At 27.7% G+C, this 19,738-nt stretch overlaps 3 protein-coding genes across 6 annotated transcripts; 1 reads left to right on the top strand and 2 right to left on the bottom strand.

The window, feature by feature from the left end:
• Positions 1-308: 308 nt before the first annotated feature.
• On the bottom strand, positions 309-4,605 carry Tsr1 (Tsr1 ribosome assembly factor). The gene is made up of 13 exons (XM_083102474.1): positions 4,522-4,605; positions 4,297-4,408; positions 3,706-3,979; positions 3,374-3,620; positions 2,990-3,187; positions 2,638-2,880; positions 2,296-2,464; positions 1,982-2,182; positions 1,602-1,828; positions 1,213-1,476; positions 989-1,099; positions 675-882; positions 309-557 (listed from the first exon to the last, which is right to left on the bottom strand). Exons 2-13 carry the CDS (start codon positions 4,397-4,399, stop codon positions 397-399), a joined length of 2,406 nt encoding a protein of 801 aa, XP_082958600.1. The 5' UTR covers positions 4,400-4,408; positions 4,522-4,605; the 3' UTR covers positions 309-396.
• A 1,102-nt stretch (positions 4,606-5,707) lies between these two features.
• On the top strand, positions 5,708-9,032 carry Lkb1 (Lkb1/serine/threonine kinase 11). Of its 2 annotated transcripts, none has more exons than XM_083102287.1 (6): positions 5,708-6,180; positions 6,345-6,465; positions 7,403-7,588; positions 7,797-7,933; positions 8,019-8,362; positions 8,552-9,032. In XM_083102287.1, the coding sequence occupies exons 1-6, from the start codon at positions 5,837-5,839 to the stop codon at positions 8,713-8,715; spliced, it is 1,296 nt and encodes a 431-aa protein (XP_082958413.1). In that variant the 5' UTR covers positions 5,708-5,836; the 3' UTR covers positions 8,716-9,032. The 2 variants fall into 2 exon arrangements, with proteins under 2 accessions (XP_082958413.1, XP_082958411.1); XM_083102285.1 differs by having other exon boundaries at positions 5,710-6,180; positions 8,549-9,032.
• A 1,346-nt stretch (positions 9,033-10,378) lies between these two features.
• LOC145972774 (aminopeptidase N-like) lies at positions 10,379-19,322 on the bottom strand. 3 transcript variants are annotated; one of them, XM_083101686.1, is made up of 12 exons: positions 19,247-19,322; positions 16,878-17,391; positions 16,301-16,762; positions 15,995-16,178; positions 15,475-15,625; positions 14,788-14,869; positions 13,964-14,325; positions 13,148-13,425; positions 12,016-12,197; positions 11,540-11,884; positions 11,380-11,449; positions 10,379-11,180 (listed from the first exon to the last, which is right to left on the bottom strand). In XM_083101686.1, the coding sequence occupies exons 2-12, from the start codon at positions 17,369-17,371 to the stop codon at positions 11,052-11,054; spliced, it is 2,739 nt and encodes a 912-aa protein (XP_082957812.1). In that variant the 5' UTR covers positions 17,372-17,391; positions 19,247-19,322; the 3' UTR covers positions 10,379-11,051. The 3 variants fall into 3 exon arrangements, with proteins under 3 accessions (XP_082957812.1, XP_082957813.1, XP_082957814.1); XM_083101687.1 differs by having other exon boundaries at positions 11,091-11,180; positions 11,700-11,884; XM_083101688.1 differs by lacking the exons at positions 10,379-11,180; positions 11,380-11,449 and adding an exon at positions 11,502-11,539 and having other exon boundaries at positions 11,700-11,884.
• Positions 19,323-19,738: the final 416 nt, after the last annotated feature.

Below are 19,738 nucleotides of genomic sequence, written 5' to 3'. Positions count from 1 at the left end.
TGTACCCCTAAAAAAAAAATCATGTTGGCAAGATGTTCCTGTCGCGGGTTTTATTACAAATATTATAAATTTGCCGAGCGTACGTAAGACGCATCACGAATGTACATTTCTATATTTTAAAGTTGTACATATAAAGTCATGTTTATATTTTATATAAGTAAACTGTACAGAACATAATATTAAAGTATTATATATTTTATAAATTATTTAAGACAACTTTTTTTTCCTTGATAAAGCCTTATCGATTTCTTTCTTTATGCTTACTGAGAGCAAGATTATCTTTTTCTAATAAATCATTTATGCGGATATAAATCTTGAAACAAACATAAATATATTTTTTTATTAACTATATATACATATATATAGTTAGATATATCTTAATTCTATGAATAAAGATTATTCTGTCTGCATGACTTCAGATTGATTGCAAGCTGATTCTGTTAATAATAAAGGTTCGTAAGTCCACTTTGGAAATACTCGTTTGTACAGATTCATTAAAATTGTATCTTGAGATTTTAGCTGGCCATTAAAGATACATTTCATATGCCCATGTGTACCTATATATGACAAAATCATAAATATATTAGGTATTGAAAATCAAATATAGATATAGATATATGGTAGATAGTGAACGAAAGAAAAGTGCAATTGCTTGGAAATAAGCAATTAATTACCAAGAGATTCTTTTATATGGCCTCTGCGTCCGTATTTTGTTCTTAATTGAATAGGCTTGAACCATTCGATATCCTCGCGATTAAAAAACATAAAACGCACAACCACTGATCTTTTGTTTACTTTATAAGGGTGACCACTTAGAACGACTCGTTTCAAGACAATTCTATTGGGATTACAAGATAACACATTTCCGGTTGCGATTAATTTCTGAAATCAATATTATTATCCTCTAAATTTTTAATACGAAAATATTAATTATTAATTCTTTCTGTAATAATTATTACAATAATGTTAATATAAAATGAATACATACAAGTTCTCCACTTTGATTTTCAATGTAACAAAGCACTGGACATGGTGAAAAAGTAACTGGTGCATACATACTCGCCACGACAGTATTATCTGGATGAAAGTATCTTTCATACTAAACAAAACATATTTATTATTATTAATTATAAATTCTTATACACATTATGTTTTCTTGTTTATCGTATAGAACAAACAATTGTTGTAAATAGAAAGATTGTGCTGACTCACTTTATGCTTACTGCCATTTGTATGTTGACTGAATATTGGACATGCTGTAAATCGTCTAAATCCGCATTGAAATACCAATCTTTCCTTCGATTTGATCGGTAGCGTATAATTATTTGAATGTTTCAATACGACATTCAATAAAGACATTTTATGTTCATATGGAAGCAGACCAACCACTATTAATGGTTGATTCGTTACTGTAGCAAATGTCTTAAAAATTTCTCTACTAACGTGAATAATATCGAGTGTTACATATCTTCCTGGCTGAAATCATGTTTATATATGTATATTATATAAAAAAGTAACAAGTAATAAATATATATATATATATATATTTAATAAAAGATTTATATATATGTATATCTAGTGAAAATTTTCACACATATTACCAATACAGCATCTTCGATATCTTCGCACTCTTTATAAATACGCTTTCGTCTACGATCATAGTCTGCAAATTCAATTATTCGAGAATAATCGATGGGAAGATTTTCCTTTGGATCCCATGGACTAGTACGAAAAGATTCGAGACCTCGGTATTTCTGGAATCTTGTTTTAGCTAATATATCCTGGGGTGTATCCACTTCATCCGGAAACTGTGCGTCCAATTTTGCTTCTGTATGTGATTTATGGAATTATTATCAAAGTAGACAATATATATATATATATATATATATATATATATATATATATATATATATATATATATATATATATATATATATATATACATACATACATTACAAATATATATATATGATTATATTACCTTTAAACTTTTCCATGGCTTGTTTCTCTTCAAGAATATCGATATCTCGATCGTAATGCGCTTCATCTACTGCCGCTTCTGATATCGTAATAGTTTCATATTCTTCATCATCTTCCAAATCTTTATTGCTGTCTGTTTCAGATTTTGCATCATCCACAGACATATTGTCTTCTGATTCCTCTGAATATACACTGAGACTTTCTAAAAAATAAAAATAAAATAAAAGGATGAAATGAATTAAATGTGGTTAAAATATTTCTTTTTTTTTACTTAAAAATAAAGAGATGAAGAAAAATTAAAAGAATGTGCAATACCTCCATCTTCGTCTGGTATCCATGCAGCTTGATATTCAGAAGTTCCTTTTGGTACAACTTTTACAATTTTTTTCTTTCTATTAGCTGCTGCTTCAGCCAATTCCTCCTCTGTAGGCCATGTTTGTTCAGCGTCCATTGGATCAGGAATATATTCACTTGCGAGAGTTTCCTACAAATTTTGATAAATTCTAAATCTAATATACACTGGTATTATTATGTCACTATCATTATTTAAAATTATATAAAAGTAAATAAACAATAATTCTGGCATTAAGTCTGACATAATTGTTTGTTATTTATAATAATTTGTTAGTGCAATTAACAACATAAAATATATTTAACCTGTCTCTCAGGATCTGCGGTATATAAAATTATTGTTTCGTTTTTTTTTTCTGCTTTCATCTCGTCATCAGAAGAACGTTTCTTGCGATTAGCGTGTGTAATTTCATATGGATCTTCTGGTGCTTTGATGCACGACATTTGAAAGTCACCAAAGCCTGGTATATGAACCAAATTATTAACAGACAGTGGTGTTTCTCCTCGCACATAACCAGTAACCGAAAGAGTTCCAAAATCGAGTGAATCCTGAATAAATAAAAACTTGTAGTTGTTAAATTGCTTGTCTTTGTGTGTGTGTGTATGTATATATACAACCATATGATCTAAAATATAATATTTAGAAAATCCAACATACTTCATTACATTCGAAGGAAATTTCTTCAGCTAAAAGATATGGCCTTATATTTTTGTAAAATACATTTCTTTGTTTTTGTGATCCAGCACGACGTAACATATTCAAGCAATCGTCCACAGTGTCTAATTCAAGTACTTTCTCATCAGGAAGCCATTTAGAAATAGCACGTTGAACAGATTGTTTATATTCCTGACGTTTCTATTGTTTACATACATGTAATATTTAATGAGATGTAATGTATACAATGTAATAATTAATGAGATTCTTATATAGTAATATAGTGTACAATTAACAATTAGTATAGTGCAAAATTTACAAAATACAATAAGTAAAACTAATTATTATTTCTTGTGTAGTTTTTCTAGAGATATAAATATTACTTACTTTAATGTGAAGTCTTCGAATATTGTGTACTGCAAATATGGTAGTAGGTAAACCTTGAGCAAGGCAAGACACGATTATGTTCTTGCCCCAATCATCTATAATTTCTCTTTCCGTATCGCTATTTGTCTGACACGCAATCGAAGTGATAAAAAGTATTGTATTAGCAGCTTTGGCTGCATCTAATGTTGCTACAACATTACCTATCGGTGGTACAATGATGGAAAACCGCTGTTTCATCCTTGGTATACTGTATAGATATGTATTAAGAGATTAATATAAATATCAAGTTTTCAATTTGCTTTCTAATAATAATATGCAATTTTGTTTCATACCTTATATGTAGAATCCCACACGGACTGGTAGCAATAGTAGCAGTATCATCTATACTAGTTATAACAGAGATGATATTCTGAATATCTATATTACTTTGCAAAGGTATAATACAAATAAGAACAGGCGCAGAAAGGAAACCACCAAGATTTCTTTTTTGTGCTAGTACTTCCTCACGTTTCTTCTTTCTGATTTGCGACAATTGGTTTCTACGTGCATCCCTCTGAAGACTTCTCTTAAGATGTTTAATCGACATTTTGATGACATTTTGTTTACCTATATGAGAGAAGATAAACATTTTAGAAATTAAGTAGAAATATGTTCTATTTAAGACACCAATATATAATTATTTACACCACTCTCCTTCACAATCCACATAGCATGCATATCCAAAAGACGTCCAGAAGGCATCCTGAAGACATCTTTGGGCAACTGGACATCTTTAGGATATCCTGTGACTGTCTTTTGAACATAGATGCTATGTGGGAATTACCAATTATTTATCGCATTTAAAAAAAAATCTCGGCACTTATTAATTAAATAAATTACAGTTATAATTATTATGTTTATGTTACAAAATTTCTTAATTTAACCTTTATGCTCGTTATTGACAGCGCTTTTACTGCGATGCCTTCCGGTCTTGTGTTGTTTATTAGCCTGTTTAAATGAACCTGCTCGATGCGTTTCTTGCTTCATTGCAGTATCCTAATGATTAATATAATTAAATCTTTTATTAGTATTGTATATTAATAAAACCTGTATTGTAAAATTAGTTAGCTTAGTTATTTTCACTTCAATACTGATAAAAGGATACTCACTTTATTATTTTTTTCTCAATAGTACTCCACAATTGCTGTGCAGTGAAAGAAATACATGAAATACATGAAATACATCAAAAACACGTGCAGCGTGCAATGGCATTCAGCGGACTCTGCTAAGTACCAATCGAACATGATTGGTTTCTACTTTCAGGTCCGACCAATCAGCGTCGAATTACATCGGAAAATTTAGTAGTGTTGCCCAACTGTTGAGTCTGCTGAAAGCGGCGTGAGAATACTCCACTGTGATTGGTCAATTTCTTAAGTCTTAAGCCTTAAAATTTCATTGGCCGCATTCAGCGGACTCAACAGTTGGGCAACATTACTAGATTTTCCGATGTAATTCGACGCTGATTGGTCGGACCTGAAAGTAGAAATCAATCACGTTCGATTGCTACTTAGCAGTTGAGCTGCTGAATGCAGCCAGTGGCCGCATTCAGCAGACTCAACAGTTGGGCAACATTACTAGATTTTCCGATGTAATTCGACGCTGATTGGTCGGACCTGAAAGTAGAAACCAATCATGTTCGATTGCTACTTAGCGGTTGAGTCCGCTGAATGCGGCCATTGGCTGCGTTCAGTAGAAAAAGCTGCTTTGCAACTGTTGTAAAATTCGTGAATCTGATTGGTGTATGCTCTTAGATTCAGTAAAAATTAAGAGCATACACCAATCAGGCTCACGAATTTTACAACAGTTGCAAAGCAGCTTTTTCTGCTGAACGCAGCCAATGTAGACGACGCTTATGGCTAATGCGATCAGTAATGCGAAGTGTATGGTTACATTCTTCAGAAGAATGGCTGTGATTGGTTAATGACGTCTAGTAAATTACCCCAGGTCGGGTCAAACTCGACCATTCGAAAACGTCATAAAGATCGCGGTACACAATGCGATATTTCGTGACAGATCGCATGTAAGCTAGTAAACTAGGAACACGCATGGGGAAAGTTTTCTAGCCACAGTCTGGGTGACACCCGATTGACCACGTCGCCAATTGGCCAATTCAAAATAGGACTCTCTGATTGGTCAATCGTTGCTGGTTACCCTAGGCACAGGTCGATATAATTGGCTGTGGTCAATCTCAACGTGGTCAAACGAGGCACTCCCCAGTCTAGTGCGCAAAAGACGATATTGTAAGCTCACTGACCGTCTACAAATCTTACAAGTCTATGATAATCGTGCTTCTCACGTCATCCCACATCCCAATTCCACCAGTGTTCACAACAATGGTCGTGCCGGTTGTATTTTAGGTTAAATTATACTCGCATGATCTCTTATAAATTTAGTTTATAAATTCTAACAGACTAAAAAAAAAAAATGGACAATAAAATAACGATATGTGATCCTGACGAAGAAGAAATTGAAAATGATTTACTGCGTGATATCGAACCGATCATGTGGATCAATGACGATCCTAATTATGACTTGGACGAGATTAACATGTTTTTTCACAGAGTTGATTCAGCTCAAATTATATATGAAGAGAAAAAGAAAAAGTGTAAATTTATCGGCAAATATGTCATGGGCGACGTTCTCGGTGAAGGTAGTTACGGAAAAGTAAAAGAAGTATTGGATTCGCAAACGCTCTGTCGAAGAGCGGTCAAGATATTAAAGAAACGAAAACTTCGTAGGATACCGAATGGTGAACAGAATGTTCAAAGGTATTTTTAACGAATATATGTCTTTCTATGAGTCTTATATTGGTATGCATTGTTTTTTATCAAAATCTTTTATCGCTAGACACACAAGTGCAATCAGCCACTTACAATTATTTTTCTTTTTTCTTGTTTTTGCTTGTTATCAATTAATATCTCGTTATTCACAGGGAAATAAAATTGTTAAGAATATTAAGACACAAGAATGTAATAAATCTCGTAGATGTTTTATGTAGTGACGAGAAAGAGAAAATGTATCTAGTTATGGAATTTTGCGTATGTGGATTACAGGTAAATTTTAAAAAGTATCTTTTTCATTATCGTTATATCTCTAAATATTAGATATGTATAAACATTATATACAAATTATTAAGCTAAACAATTTTAAGAAATGGAAATGATAGTGATTTTGCATTTCTGTGGAATATCATAATTGTTTATTTCGCTTCAATTAATATTAAGGATTATAAATGATTAGATTATTGATTTATTTTCAATTTGTATTTTTCATATATCATTATTCACATTAATATTGAATTTCGATATTGAATCTTTAGTATTGAAACATTTCAATTGTTTTCAACATAATATATATATATAAAAATAAGAATGTTATAAACATAATGGCTGCGTTCAGCAGAAAAAGCTGCTTTACAACTGTTGTAAAATTCATGAGCCTGATTGTATGCTCTTAATTTTAGCTGAATCTAAGAGTATACACCAATATAGAGTATACACCAATGAGTATCACTCATGAATTTTACAACAGTTGCAAAGCAGCTTTTCCTACTGAACGCAGCCAATGCTTATTAATTACTAAATAATATAAAGAATGTCTATATAGTTTGACAAATTGAAATATATAAATATTAAAGGAGTTGTGATTATTGTATTTACGTAATAATTTTACAATGACAGACATGATTAATTATAAGACATTTTATGATTCTGTTTCAAGAAGCTAATTAAGTTACAAGGAAAGAATTCATAATTGTACCTTACAATTTATATTATTTGTATGATATATTTTACATTATAATAACTATGTGTTTGTGTGTGTGTGTGTTATGTGTGTGTGCGCACGTGCGCGCGCGCGCACACGCGAAATTTTTTTTCTGATAAAAGAAGCTATAATAAAGCCATATTGAATTTTTTGCTTTTAATGTCTGTAACAATGGCTTGCATGAATTAACGACAATTAGATTTTTATTTATTAGATCCTTTACAGGATATGTTGGAAAGTGCACCAACCAAGAAGCTTCCTCTTTGGCAGGCACACGACTATTTCTGTCAGTTGTTGGATGGTTTAGAATATCTTTACAGTAAAGGAATAGTTCACAAAGATATAAAACCTGGAAACTTGTTATTAACCTTAGATGGTACCTTAAAGATTAGTGACTTTGGCGTTGCAGAGGTACAAATACCATCTATAACTTCATTACTACTACAAATTTATGCAATTATAAATTATAAAAGCCGATTAAGAAAAAAAAGCAAAAGTTTCTAATAAGGAAAAAGTATCTGCGAACACAAAGTCGATATCTATTTAAAAAATGTCAATTATATATTTCACAACCACTTGTGTTTCATTCCTATTTGATTACGCATCTCCATTGTGCTAGGCATTAGACATGTTTTCCAAAGACGATACATGTACGATAGGTCAGGGATCTCCAGCATTTCAGCCACCAGAAATTGCAAATGGCTGCGAAAGTTTCTCAGGTTTTAAAGTAGATATATGGAGTAGTGGAGTTACATTGTAAGTAACATTTATATAGTATTAGTTAATAATGTATATATAATATAATGCAAAAAAGAAAAAATATCGTATCTGTATTTTATAGGTATAATATAACAACGGGTTTATATCCTTTTGAGGGAGATAATATATATAAATTATATGAAAACATTGGAAGGGGCGAATATACTATACCGAAAGAAGTAGAGGAACCTTTAAAATCGCTTATAGAGGGAATGTTGCAGAAAGATGCAGACAAAAGATTTACATTACAACAGGTTAAAAGACATGCTTGGACCATATGCGAGCATCCTAAAATACAGAAAGAAGTACCTATACCTCCTCTTAAAAGTAACGAGTGTCATAGTATGACTGTTTTGCCATATCTAATGGAATATCACTATGGGATTGATGACAATCCTGTATATTACACAGAACATCAGCTAAATGGTAAGTCTATTAACGCCATTTTTCTTATATATTAAATGGGCTATAACATTGTGTGAAATTATGTTGACAATACAGAATTGTGTAATCAAAAGAATCCTTATTGTAGTTCTTGTAATATCCTTCTTTTTTGTGTAATGTGATAGAAATCGTAGAAAGTATAACGAAAATCGCTTTTTTTTTTTTTAGAAGAACGAAGACTTCAAGAACTGGATCGTATTAGCGAGGATCGAAAAACTACATGTAATAGTCATGTAAATACTAAATCCAACACAAACAGTCAAAACAAACGGAGATGGCGTAAACCAATTTCTTGCATTAGTATTAAGAGATTTCCATCCTGCAAGCCATCGTGATTTCGCTGATTATATCGCTATTCTTTCGTTTATATTTCACTGACTGTGTCAGTTACAAAGTTTCTCTATGGTGGAGACGACTGAAAGCTCGATTAATGCTGAGCATACAAGATGTATGTAATCCAGCTATAGCACGAATAGAACGCTTTTGAGTCAATTCAAAAGCATCGGATGTAAACATTTGTGATATTAAGATTAAATCGTATAGCGCGAATAATTCAAACACTCTTATTAATCATTCGACTCATGAAATGTCCAATTAAAAGTCAAATTTCGTTCTGGTGCCATATGGATTAATAAAATTGTTAATCATCAGATTTTTGCATGATTTTACTTACAAACAAAATCTCCCTGTAGCCCATAAAATCTTATTTATCATCGCAATAATATTTGCACGGAAATCAATTATCATCAGCTATAATATTTTGCCAAATTTTTAAATTTTTTTTATTTAATTAATAAATAAGTATAAAGAATTTAATTAACATTATTATATTTTGATATATTACTGCAATATGGCTTCGACTGCACTTAATTTTTTCACATAAGATCTTTGTGCTTATTAATTATATATATATATGTGTGTGTGTGTATATATATTAATTATTAATCATAGACTTATATAAAAGATTTGAGCTCTCTAAAGTGATAGCTGATGATAAGACTGAAAAGAGATATATGATAGATATATGTGAGATAAGACGTTTTCTCCATCTTATGCTTTTGGAAGAGGAAACGTAGAGGAAATAGAATGAAGAGTGAGCGTGAAGTGACCGTTCCTTGTTTTCTTTTTCCCATCAACTGTATAATCAGACGAGAAAAATCTTATTCTTTCTTTTATTCTATTATCTTCTTTCTTATTATAATGTCGCCTTTAATTTTTTCCGACATGTTAACAAAATTCTTTTTCGCGTATCAAATAAATTTTCAAAGTGATAAATGCTGCACGACATATATTATTACATGCTAAAAATAGACGAATAAAATTAAATATTATCGCGAAATATGAATACGAATATAACTTGAAGATGTAACTGAACATTTTAAATATTTTATGAAATAAAAATTTAAATTATAATCTTTATAATAAATCTCTTTCAATTAAATGTTATTCAAGCTATTCAAATATCCTAGCTATTATTTATACAAAGTAAATTTTGATAAAATGATAAAACAAAAATTTAAAATTTAAACATAAATTATTTTGAGTGATCTTTTTGCGTGAAATAACGTCTCATTACTTTATTATAATCTCTACATTTTTTTTTATACTAATGATTCATACATACATAGTCTTATTTGTACGATTGCATGTACATACATATATAAGATTCGAATATTCAATAGAGAAATTACAATAATGATATAATTTTACTAATAGTGTTTTAAAATTAATGTGTTTATTACCGCTCATTACATAGCTCTTATTCTTTATTGTTTTAATTTTTTTGTATTTGAAACTATCAGAGCCTTGTTATGTTTATAATTTAATGAATAATATATTTTAAATTATAAATTAATAACGCGCTTTCATAAAACATTAAATTAGATGACAGTATATTTTTATTCTAAATTATTATTAATATTATATTATTCTTTAAAAATATATCTCCGTTAAGAGTAAAAAATTTAAGGGGAATCTGAAAAAAATACGCTTAGTACGCATTATTTAAACATAATTAATATTTATATAAATATTAAATCATTACAAAATATATTACAAAAGGCCAATATAATGATAAAAACAATTAAAAAATTATTAACAATTATATATAACAATTTATTAGTAATTTGATATTTATTAATGATTTATTATACAAGGTGTCCCAGACCACCCGTACACCCCTTTTAAAATGAAAATAAATGGCTTTTGTCAAAAATCGCGAACAATTTTTAAGTAAATCGGGTACGCTATATCAAATGGTGATATTTTCAACTTTTGATTCCGACCGGAAATACGCTATCCGGATCGGAAGTTGAATTTTTTTAGGGGAACATGGTACTTTTTATTACAGATTCGAATTGTACGTGAAAAAATAAGAAACTTTTGTATCAAACGTTTTTTTCTGAAAGTGCCTCTGTCAATCTTAAAATTGACCTTGAAAGTAACTGTGATGAACTTTCAATAATTAATATTTTTATTATTACAAAAATCGTTACATGGAATAGGATTTCTTTATTTAATTTACTGCGCTCTACCTCCTCACAAGTGCGTGAGCTCATGCTCAGGGACACCCTGTATATATAAATTTATAAATATTACTTTAAACGGCATTATCTCAAACATGTTATATTTTTGATTTCTAAACAGTTTGATGCTTTATAAATTTAGTTTTTCAATGGCTGAATAAAAACTGAAAATATTTGTTTTGTCTCTTGATCTCCGACCATCGTATATCTATCTTGCGTTTAACATCGGAAATTTTGATTGATACTTCGATTTTCTCGCTTATAACTTTGTTTATCTAAAAGTTATTAGTATTTTAATAATTATCATCCATAATTATAAAAGATTTCGTATTTAATAATTGTCGCATTATCACATATTCAGAGTATCATTATGAACAGAATCATAGAAGATTATATAAAATATGTCACAATTATAATGAAAAATAAATTTTAATAAAACATAAGTGTATGGAGATCTGGTTCATTAAAATTTACCTGGTCTAACTGTTCCTCGGAATACAAATTGTTAATTATAACAATTAATGCCACAACATCATCGACTTGTCTATGAGAACAAAACAATATACGTTTATTATAACTTAATAAATTTTCATGTGTCTATGTGTAATATATCTTTATTAAATAATGTCATTACCTGTAATAATGTATAATATTTTTGAAATTATTTAATATATCTTCAAGCATATACTTAGCATTTTTGGCAAGAGTAGAAAGAAAAATGTTAGTAATTAAACTTTCAACTTGCTCTGTCGATTGATTGTGAGGTAGATTGTTCCGATAAAATACAAAAATACCTGGTAATGTTATCTTTATATAATCGATTAAAATTTTAGAATTTTCAACGTATGCAAGACATTCTAAAATTGTATGATCAATTTTTTTCTTGTTTTCATTAAAAACTTTAACTTCATTCCATTTATCACGATCTATCGTTTTGAAACCATTACAATATGTCCACCTCTTCCATCCAGGTAAAATTCTACAGAAGACAATCCAGAAATAAATAAATTGTTTTAGTTACATAAATAATTTTTGACATAAGTAATAAATGATTTTTCAAACGTATATAAAATATTTCTATAAAGAAACAAATATTATATGAAGAATTACTTGTTTTTTTTAGGATTTTTCAAATGCAATTGCAACTGATTATTGGCCCATGTTTTGCACGACATATCATCATCTACAATACATTTCCACTTTGCGAGTTCTTGCTTTAAACATTTAATATGATCATCATTGATATCTTCGCTGAACAGATCCCATGTTAAATCAAGCAGGTCTAACACTTCCTAAAATTGGATAAAAAAGGCATCTTTTTATTTAATTCTTTCCTATTATTTACAGGAATGGATATAATATATGTGCAGAAATATTTTTAGTAGACAATTTTATTTTAATAAATATATATAATTTTATAGCTTGAATTATTACAATATCCAATTTTAACAATTTCTTATTTGAATAATTCTATATGTTTACATCATCTAAATAGATGCATTATCAACATGTATATATCGTTCTGTATGCATTGATTTGTCAATCAATTAATTTGCTTAATCGCGATCTCTTTTTTCAATTATTTTAATATAAATATGTTGTATACTTATATTTAAATTATATCGACCTTAAAAATTTCAAATTTGTAAATTTCCTTTATAAACAAGTATTAACAAAATGTTTAAATAGGCATTTAAATGGATTAATATGTGTTGTATATAATTCGAAAAAAGTTAAAAATATAACTCAGTTTATGCAAAATATTTTCAAGTTTTTAATATCCGCTGCAAAAATTTATAACAGAAGAAAATTAATATAATGAAAATAATTGGTATTTATTCTATAATTGTATTCTATAATTTTTTAAAATTTAATATCAATTATATCATTTATTATATGATATAAATTCTATAATATTAGTATTCTATATACAATACATATATAGTATTCTACAATATTAATATTACAGAAAAATAGAAATATCAAACATCTAAAATCTATAAAATTAGTTATTAAATTTAAAAACATACATAAGCGTCTTTTGAAATTAAACTTTTGATTTTTGGCACAGAAGGAACTATATTAAATTTATTTTTTCAATTTTCTACATGAATCTAAGTAAAGAATTACTTCACGAATTAAGTCAAGAATTATTATTATGATATATGAAATTACGATTATGATATGTATTATGCATTGGCTTAATAGAAAATTCCTCGATAAAATTTATTATTGTGTTTACCTGGCACGAAAAAATACAATCGTAAAATCTGAAAGTATTTGATATAAATTCCAAAGCTTTAAGCATAGGATACCATGCTATATAATCTTTTTCTTTTTGCAAATAAGTAGCGAGTTCCCAAAATACGGAAGATTCAAGTTTCTTCTCTACCGCAAAATGGAATGCATCATCGATGATTTGCGCTCGATTGAGAACATGTATATTTTTATATTCTTCAGAATTTAAGTATCGCGCAATTTTTCGCCAATTCTCGATATCATAATTGACACGATAGTATCCTATTATAAAACAAATTGTTTTTGTCGGTTATTATAACCTTTTATTTATGTTGATAAAATATATTACGAAATGTTAAAAATATCTCGAGATTAAATATATTTAGAGAATTATGTATTTTCTATTTTTGTTATTTAACACAAAAGCTGTATCAAAAATATAACATATGTTATATAATAATAAGGAATAGAAATCTCAACTATATTACAATTGATGAAATTACAATATTTTCGTAGTATATTTTAAAGTAATTTGTATTACATATATATATATATATATATATATATATATATATATAAGTTGCATTGCATATGTATATATACATATATAGATTTGTTACGATTCTCTATCATTTTTGATATTAAAACTTCATATGTAATAATTCAGTATAATATCATCAGTAATAATTTTAGTAAACTTTAATGTGCGAAAAATTTTGATTAAGCTTAAATTAATTTTGATTCATTCAATTATAATATTAAAATATACACACGATATAAATAGATTAATAAAAATATAAGTTTATCATTAAATTTTTACCAGCTTGTTGTAAATTTAAAATGATCCATTGATCTTCCTCAAGAAGGAGTTCAATATTTGAATTCGATGGTGTTAACCAAATATTTGACCAAGTTATGGTAAAATTGGGCTTTGATTCTGTAGTGTAAGTCACGGGTATGTAATATTGTTTGTCATCCAACTTGTCGCCAAAAAATACCGATATAGTTACAACATCGCTAGAATAATTTCGCATCACCTCCAACACTGGGAAACATCGCTGCGTAGCCCATGAATGCACCGTGCTTTTTATGTTAAATTGATACTCGGAATCTAATTCATCTAGGACATTTTGCATAGCCTTCCATAAATTATCGGAAGTTCTTTCCATAGGCTTAGCATATCTATAAGATTTAACATTGTGGCAATAATATCAAACACTGTATGTAATTGATGAGCATCATAAAAAAAATCACAATTTACATAATTTATCTTTGTATTTTAATTTAAAATATAACTAAAATAGACATAGAGATATTTAAGTTTCACCATATAATTTTAATATGTATAAATAATGATTTTAATTTACAAAGATTAAAGCTTCTTTTTATTATTATTTTTATACTATGCGCATGCTGAGGTATGAGATATATATTCCAGCAAACACCAAATAACAGTTATATAACTGTTAGTTATAATTTCCCACTCAACAATATAACTGTTACATAACAGATATGTTATGTAACTGTTATATTGTTGAGTGGGAAATTACAACTAACAGTTATATAAATGTTACTTGATGTTTGCTGGGATATATATATATATATATATATTTTTTTTATTACATTAGAATATATTATACTCACCGAATGTTTAAATATATGTTGATAATTTTCGAAAATTTATCAGGTGACAATGTTCGTTCTAACATCCGCCATATAATGGAGCCTACGATTATTAAATAACAAAATAATTATATATATTTAAAATGTTTTTATTGCCCGATAAAAGCATTTTAAATATAATAAATCACTTTTTGCAATAAATTTGTAATTAATTTTTTACAATAAATATTTGTGAATATATCTAATTAAAACTAAACAACAAAGTTTTTGTAGTTAAATTTAGATAACAAAAGCTAAAAGAATGTTAAATGGGGGGTTTCAATGATAAAACTAATTATAACAAATATATAATGAATGATTAAATATATGTAAAAATAAGAAAAAATTACGCCATCATAAAAAATTGAAAAGTTTTAAGTTTTTTGCAGTAGTAGATGAATATATTTATAGTTATAATTTAAAAAATTATTTTATTATGTAATTATACAAAAATTATACAAAAAGAGGAGTTAGTTTTCGGTTTTATGCATTTTTTTGATATTGTCATTGCAAAAAATATAATAAAATATAGTAATAAAAATAAAATAATGATAAAGTTAAATTACAAATAAATTTATCTACAATTTGCATTTTTAATTTTTCATGAAATTAACATTCTGATATTTAAAGTTTGTTTAATTATTTATTTATTCTATGTTATTTACATACCTTTGAAATGCGAAACAGAAGAAAATAAATAATTTTCCGGATAGCTATTATATCCTACAGCAGAATTTATAACGATATAAGTGTTTAAATCGAATAATTCGTGTTGAACTTGAACTGCAAATAAATCCATCATCCCGGAATATGGCAAAACCTAAATGCAATTCAACATAATTAATCTATAATTCATTAAAAATTAAAAAAAATTATATATACAAATTGGCTTTATGTGCTTCTGTTAAAAAAAGAAAAAAAAGAAATATATATATATATATATATATATATATATATATATATAATCGTTGTAAATTTTCTTTCTCAATAATTTAAATATAAAAACTTACATTCTTTACTTTTCATTAAATTTGTATAGGATTATGAAAACATAAAGAACTTGAACAATCATTTTTTTGTATATTTATATGTATAAAAACAGTAAATTTATATAAATATTTAAAAGTTTTCTATATTGCAAACTATTAATTGTTTTAACTGTGTATTCATGCCTTAGAAATAAAACAACCTTATCGACAATATATGCTTGGAGAAATATAATAAAGCCTTCATTTAACCATAGTTGAAACCAATAAGATGGATTCAACAGATTGTCAATATATTTTTGTATTATCTCACGCGCTACTAAGGGTGCAATTATCATTTTGCGTCCAGTAGTATCCAATTCATCACTGTACGTAATATCTGCTTCTCTAAAAATCATTATATTAATATGTATACTGTATAAATGTTTGAAAAATATTAATATAATTTTTGAATTAAATACACGAACTTGACTATAGAATATATATCTATCTTTAATTATATATATTACCTGTAAAAGACGAATCCCAAAGTCTGTTTGACTTCATCTTGTAAATTCGGGATTACGATATGATATACTTTGCTCTTGGGTGAAACAAGGAATCTCTCCGAAATATTCCAATAATTTTTCAAATACATAGTAATATTTTCAGCAACATATAGTGCAAATGTCATATGCGATATCACGTTTGGTCTGCACCACATGCTAACGGTTTCAGTCAATACGGTCTCATGGAAATCGGATTTCACAAATGCTATATTATCTATGGAAATCGAATCAATCTTGTTAAAATATGTCCACACCATATCACTGTCTACCAGTTTAGATTCTTGTATCGGCATATTCGACAAAGCTTTGTATCTTTGATGATGCTTTATGGAAATATCAAAAGTAGTTCTTAATTCTGGCTTATTCCAAAACGGAAATATTTTCCAGTTTTTTATTTGGATACCTATTATTGTAATTAACCACCTGCCACATTTTAATGATATTAATGATATTACTTTAAATAATGGTTAATTTTAATATTGTTAGCGTGGAATTTATAAATATATAATTTGTTATTTCAGTATATTCTTCTACTTACTCTTTATTTCCATCATTGTTTATGTACGAAATTCCGAAAGGGTCTCTTACGATATGAATTGGAATTTTAACATTTATATTTAAATTATACATTCCAGGCAACAAGACATTCTCGAATTTATATTTGATACAAGAGTGAATAATATTGTCTGTATTATAACATGGTGACATTGTTTCATAATTCACTTTATTGTCATTTTGCTTTAATTGCAATCTGATATACTGATAGTTTGTCATACTGATTGGATGCAGTATGTGGAAACTTATTTCTTGTGTTGCATGAATAATATAAATAGTAATTACGTATTCGCCAATGAAATATTTCTCGAGCAATTCTAAATTCATGTTATAATGTAACGGCAGTATATAATCTGATAGTTTGTTGATTAATGCACTGCGCTGTACGCTTTCTGTTATTTTATCAATAGAAATTGCTGTTGCCATTGTGGCAATGTATATCAGACTACTACTTAATAATAATTTTAAGAATGTCATGTTAAATTTTACTCGAATATCTGTAAAAACAATTTTTTTATTAGAAACAAGGTATTTACAAAGAATGTGCAATTCAATCGACTTTTTGTGTAAAAAAGCCTTAAATTAATTTAATTTTCATAAGAAAATATGATTAATTTAAAGAAAGATTAAAACAATACAGTTTATTAATAAATGAAAGAAATCATTGATAAAAAGTAACTATAAAATCTTATCGAAACGTTATATTAGATATTTTTCTTGAAAATTTTGATGAAATAAATATTAGAAGACATAAAGAACATATTTAGATAATTCAGAAAAGAACGAACAAAGTAAACATAATTTTTATATTTTTATATTCAGTTTCATCTTCTAATGCAAGATTTCTTCTAATGTAATTACGTATTTCTGTGTTTTTCATATTAGGTCATTCTATATATATAACAAGTTTTAAAAATCTCTTCCTTTCTTTTAATCTCTATGTCTCTTAAAAAAAAAATTTCTTTCTTATATATACATTAACAAAAGCAATATACGGTCCGGATGATAACAAAACGCAATAAAAAAGAAAGGCTAAAAAACTGTGGCGCAAGATGTTAGAGCGTAAAAAATAATAAAAGACTAAGTAAGAGACATAATATATTAATAATCAGTTTGATACAAAAATACATACGTACGTTTCGATCTTTTCAAGATCCTTTTCAATGTTCAAGAAGTTGTTAGAAAATAAACAAAATTAAAATTTAAAATAATAATAACAGAGCGCGGTTAAACGAGGACAAGCGCGATGGGAAACAAATAGACATTGTGTACGATAATAACGGTCGCAAAATAGTACACAATATAAATTTATGAAGAATAATTTTCACGTTTGCGGTTTTATTGCGTCTTTTTTCTGATGAAGAGGTGAGCGTTGCCCTTCTTTCAGAAAATTTAACTTATGGCCAGACATTATTAGTTTTTTAGTTTACTAACTGTCTATGCGCTTTCATTCCTCACATCAATTGTTAGCGTTTTAAATTTTGCGACCGTTTTTTCGAAAATTTTTTAGCCTTTCTTTTTTATTGCGTTTTGTTATATACATGTTAAATTTATAAAAGTATTAAAATGTACGAGAATATTCTCAATAGCTGGATTTTATATTTATTAACACGTGAATGGTATGTTTACTATTGTGTTACTTTCAAAGCTTATATGCCCCTCCTGACCTTAAATGAGAGATATTAAAATTAAGTGAGAGATATTAAAAACGAACGAACAATAAACATGTACCAAATTTATTTAAAACTTAATTGATATAATAATTTGGATCAAAAAATTAATTGATATAATAATTCGGTGAAAAAATGTTAAAAGAAACGATATTAGTATATCATGGCATACGCATTTTTTCGAACAAAATATTAATCTACTGATCGTACCTCATTCGCATTCGTTACATTTCGTTATTTAATTTAAGATTATTATTTTATATAATGTTGGAGGAGAATATTGATTCTGGATATTGATTCATTATAAAAAAATGTAAAAACAAAATAAGGATAATGTTAAATATTTTTCAGATAGTTTTACAGCTATGGCGTAAAAGTGAACACACATATAATAATATTATAACGTCAACAAATACTTGGCTTAGATTTTATATATTTTCTATATCAAAATATGACCAAATAATGTTATTATAATATATCCCTATTTTCTTATTAGCTGCATTATTTACAGAAGATAAAGATAATAATTGCAACATAGAAGTATGTCTTTTGAAAATTGAAGAGGAATGTCTTTTTTAAGAAACAAAATAGCTGCCCGGTATTCAATATATCTTTATATGCGGACATTCAAAAAAAAGGAGATATATATAAGTAGTTTATGTAGATTTATTTAAAGGCTTACCCTATTCGTTGAGCCAAACATAAGTTTAATTCTAAATGCACGTACATTCAATAGCGATCTTACCGCTTCAAAAGACTATTATAAACTGACGACGCTATCAGCGTACCTCTAGTAAATATATAAGATACACAGTGTGTGTGTGTGTGTGTGTGTGTGTGTGTGTGTCATGTAAATATTTTACACCCAACTTGATTATGCATTATAATATAGGAATATCTTACTCATCGATAAAAATTAATACTTGTATAATTAGCACTTGTATATACTTGTTTATAGTCTTTGTACTCCATTTTCATATTTAAAGCTTTTATTTGTAAAGATAATTTTTCTAAGAGAAAGTTAATTCAGGAATCGTATATTCTATATATAATATAAAAACATTCTAGTAGTATTTTATATTATGTATTTTTGTCTTTTTTAAAGAATTCAAGAATTTAATATAAAGTTTAAGAAAGTAAATAAAGAAGAGTTGTCTCTCTCTCTATTGTACCA

Source organism: Camponotus vicinus, unplaced genomic scaffold (assembly GCF_025532165.1).
Source record: "Camponotus vicinus isolate PSW18456_S1 unplaced genomic scaffold, iyCamVici1.0 SCAF_6, whole genome shotgun sequence".
Classification (NCBI taxonomy): Eukaryota; Metazoa; Arthropoda; class Insecta; order Hymenoptera; family Formicidae; genus Camponotus; species Camponotus vicinus.
The sequence above is the reverse complement of the archived record's forward strand: the minus strand, read 5'-3'. Positions and strand labels throughout refer to the sequence as shown.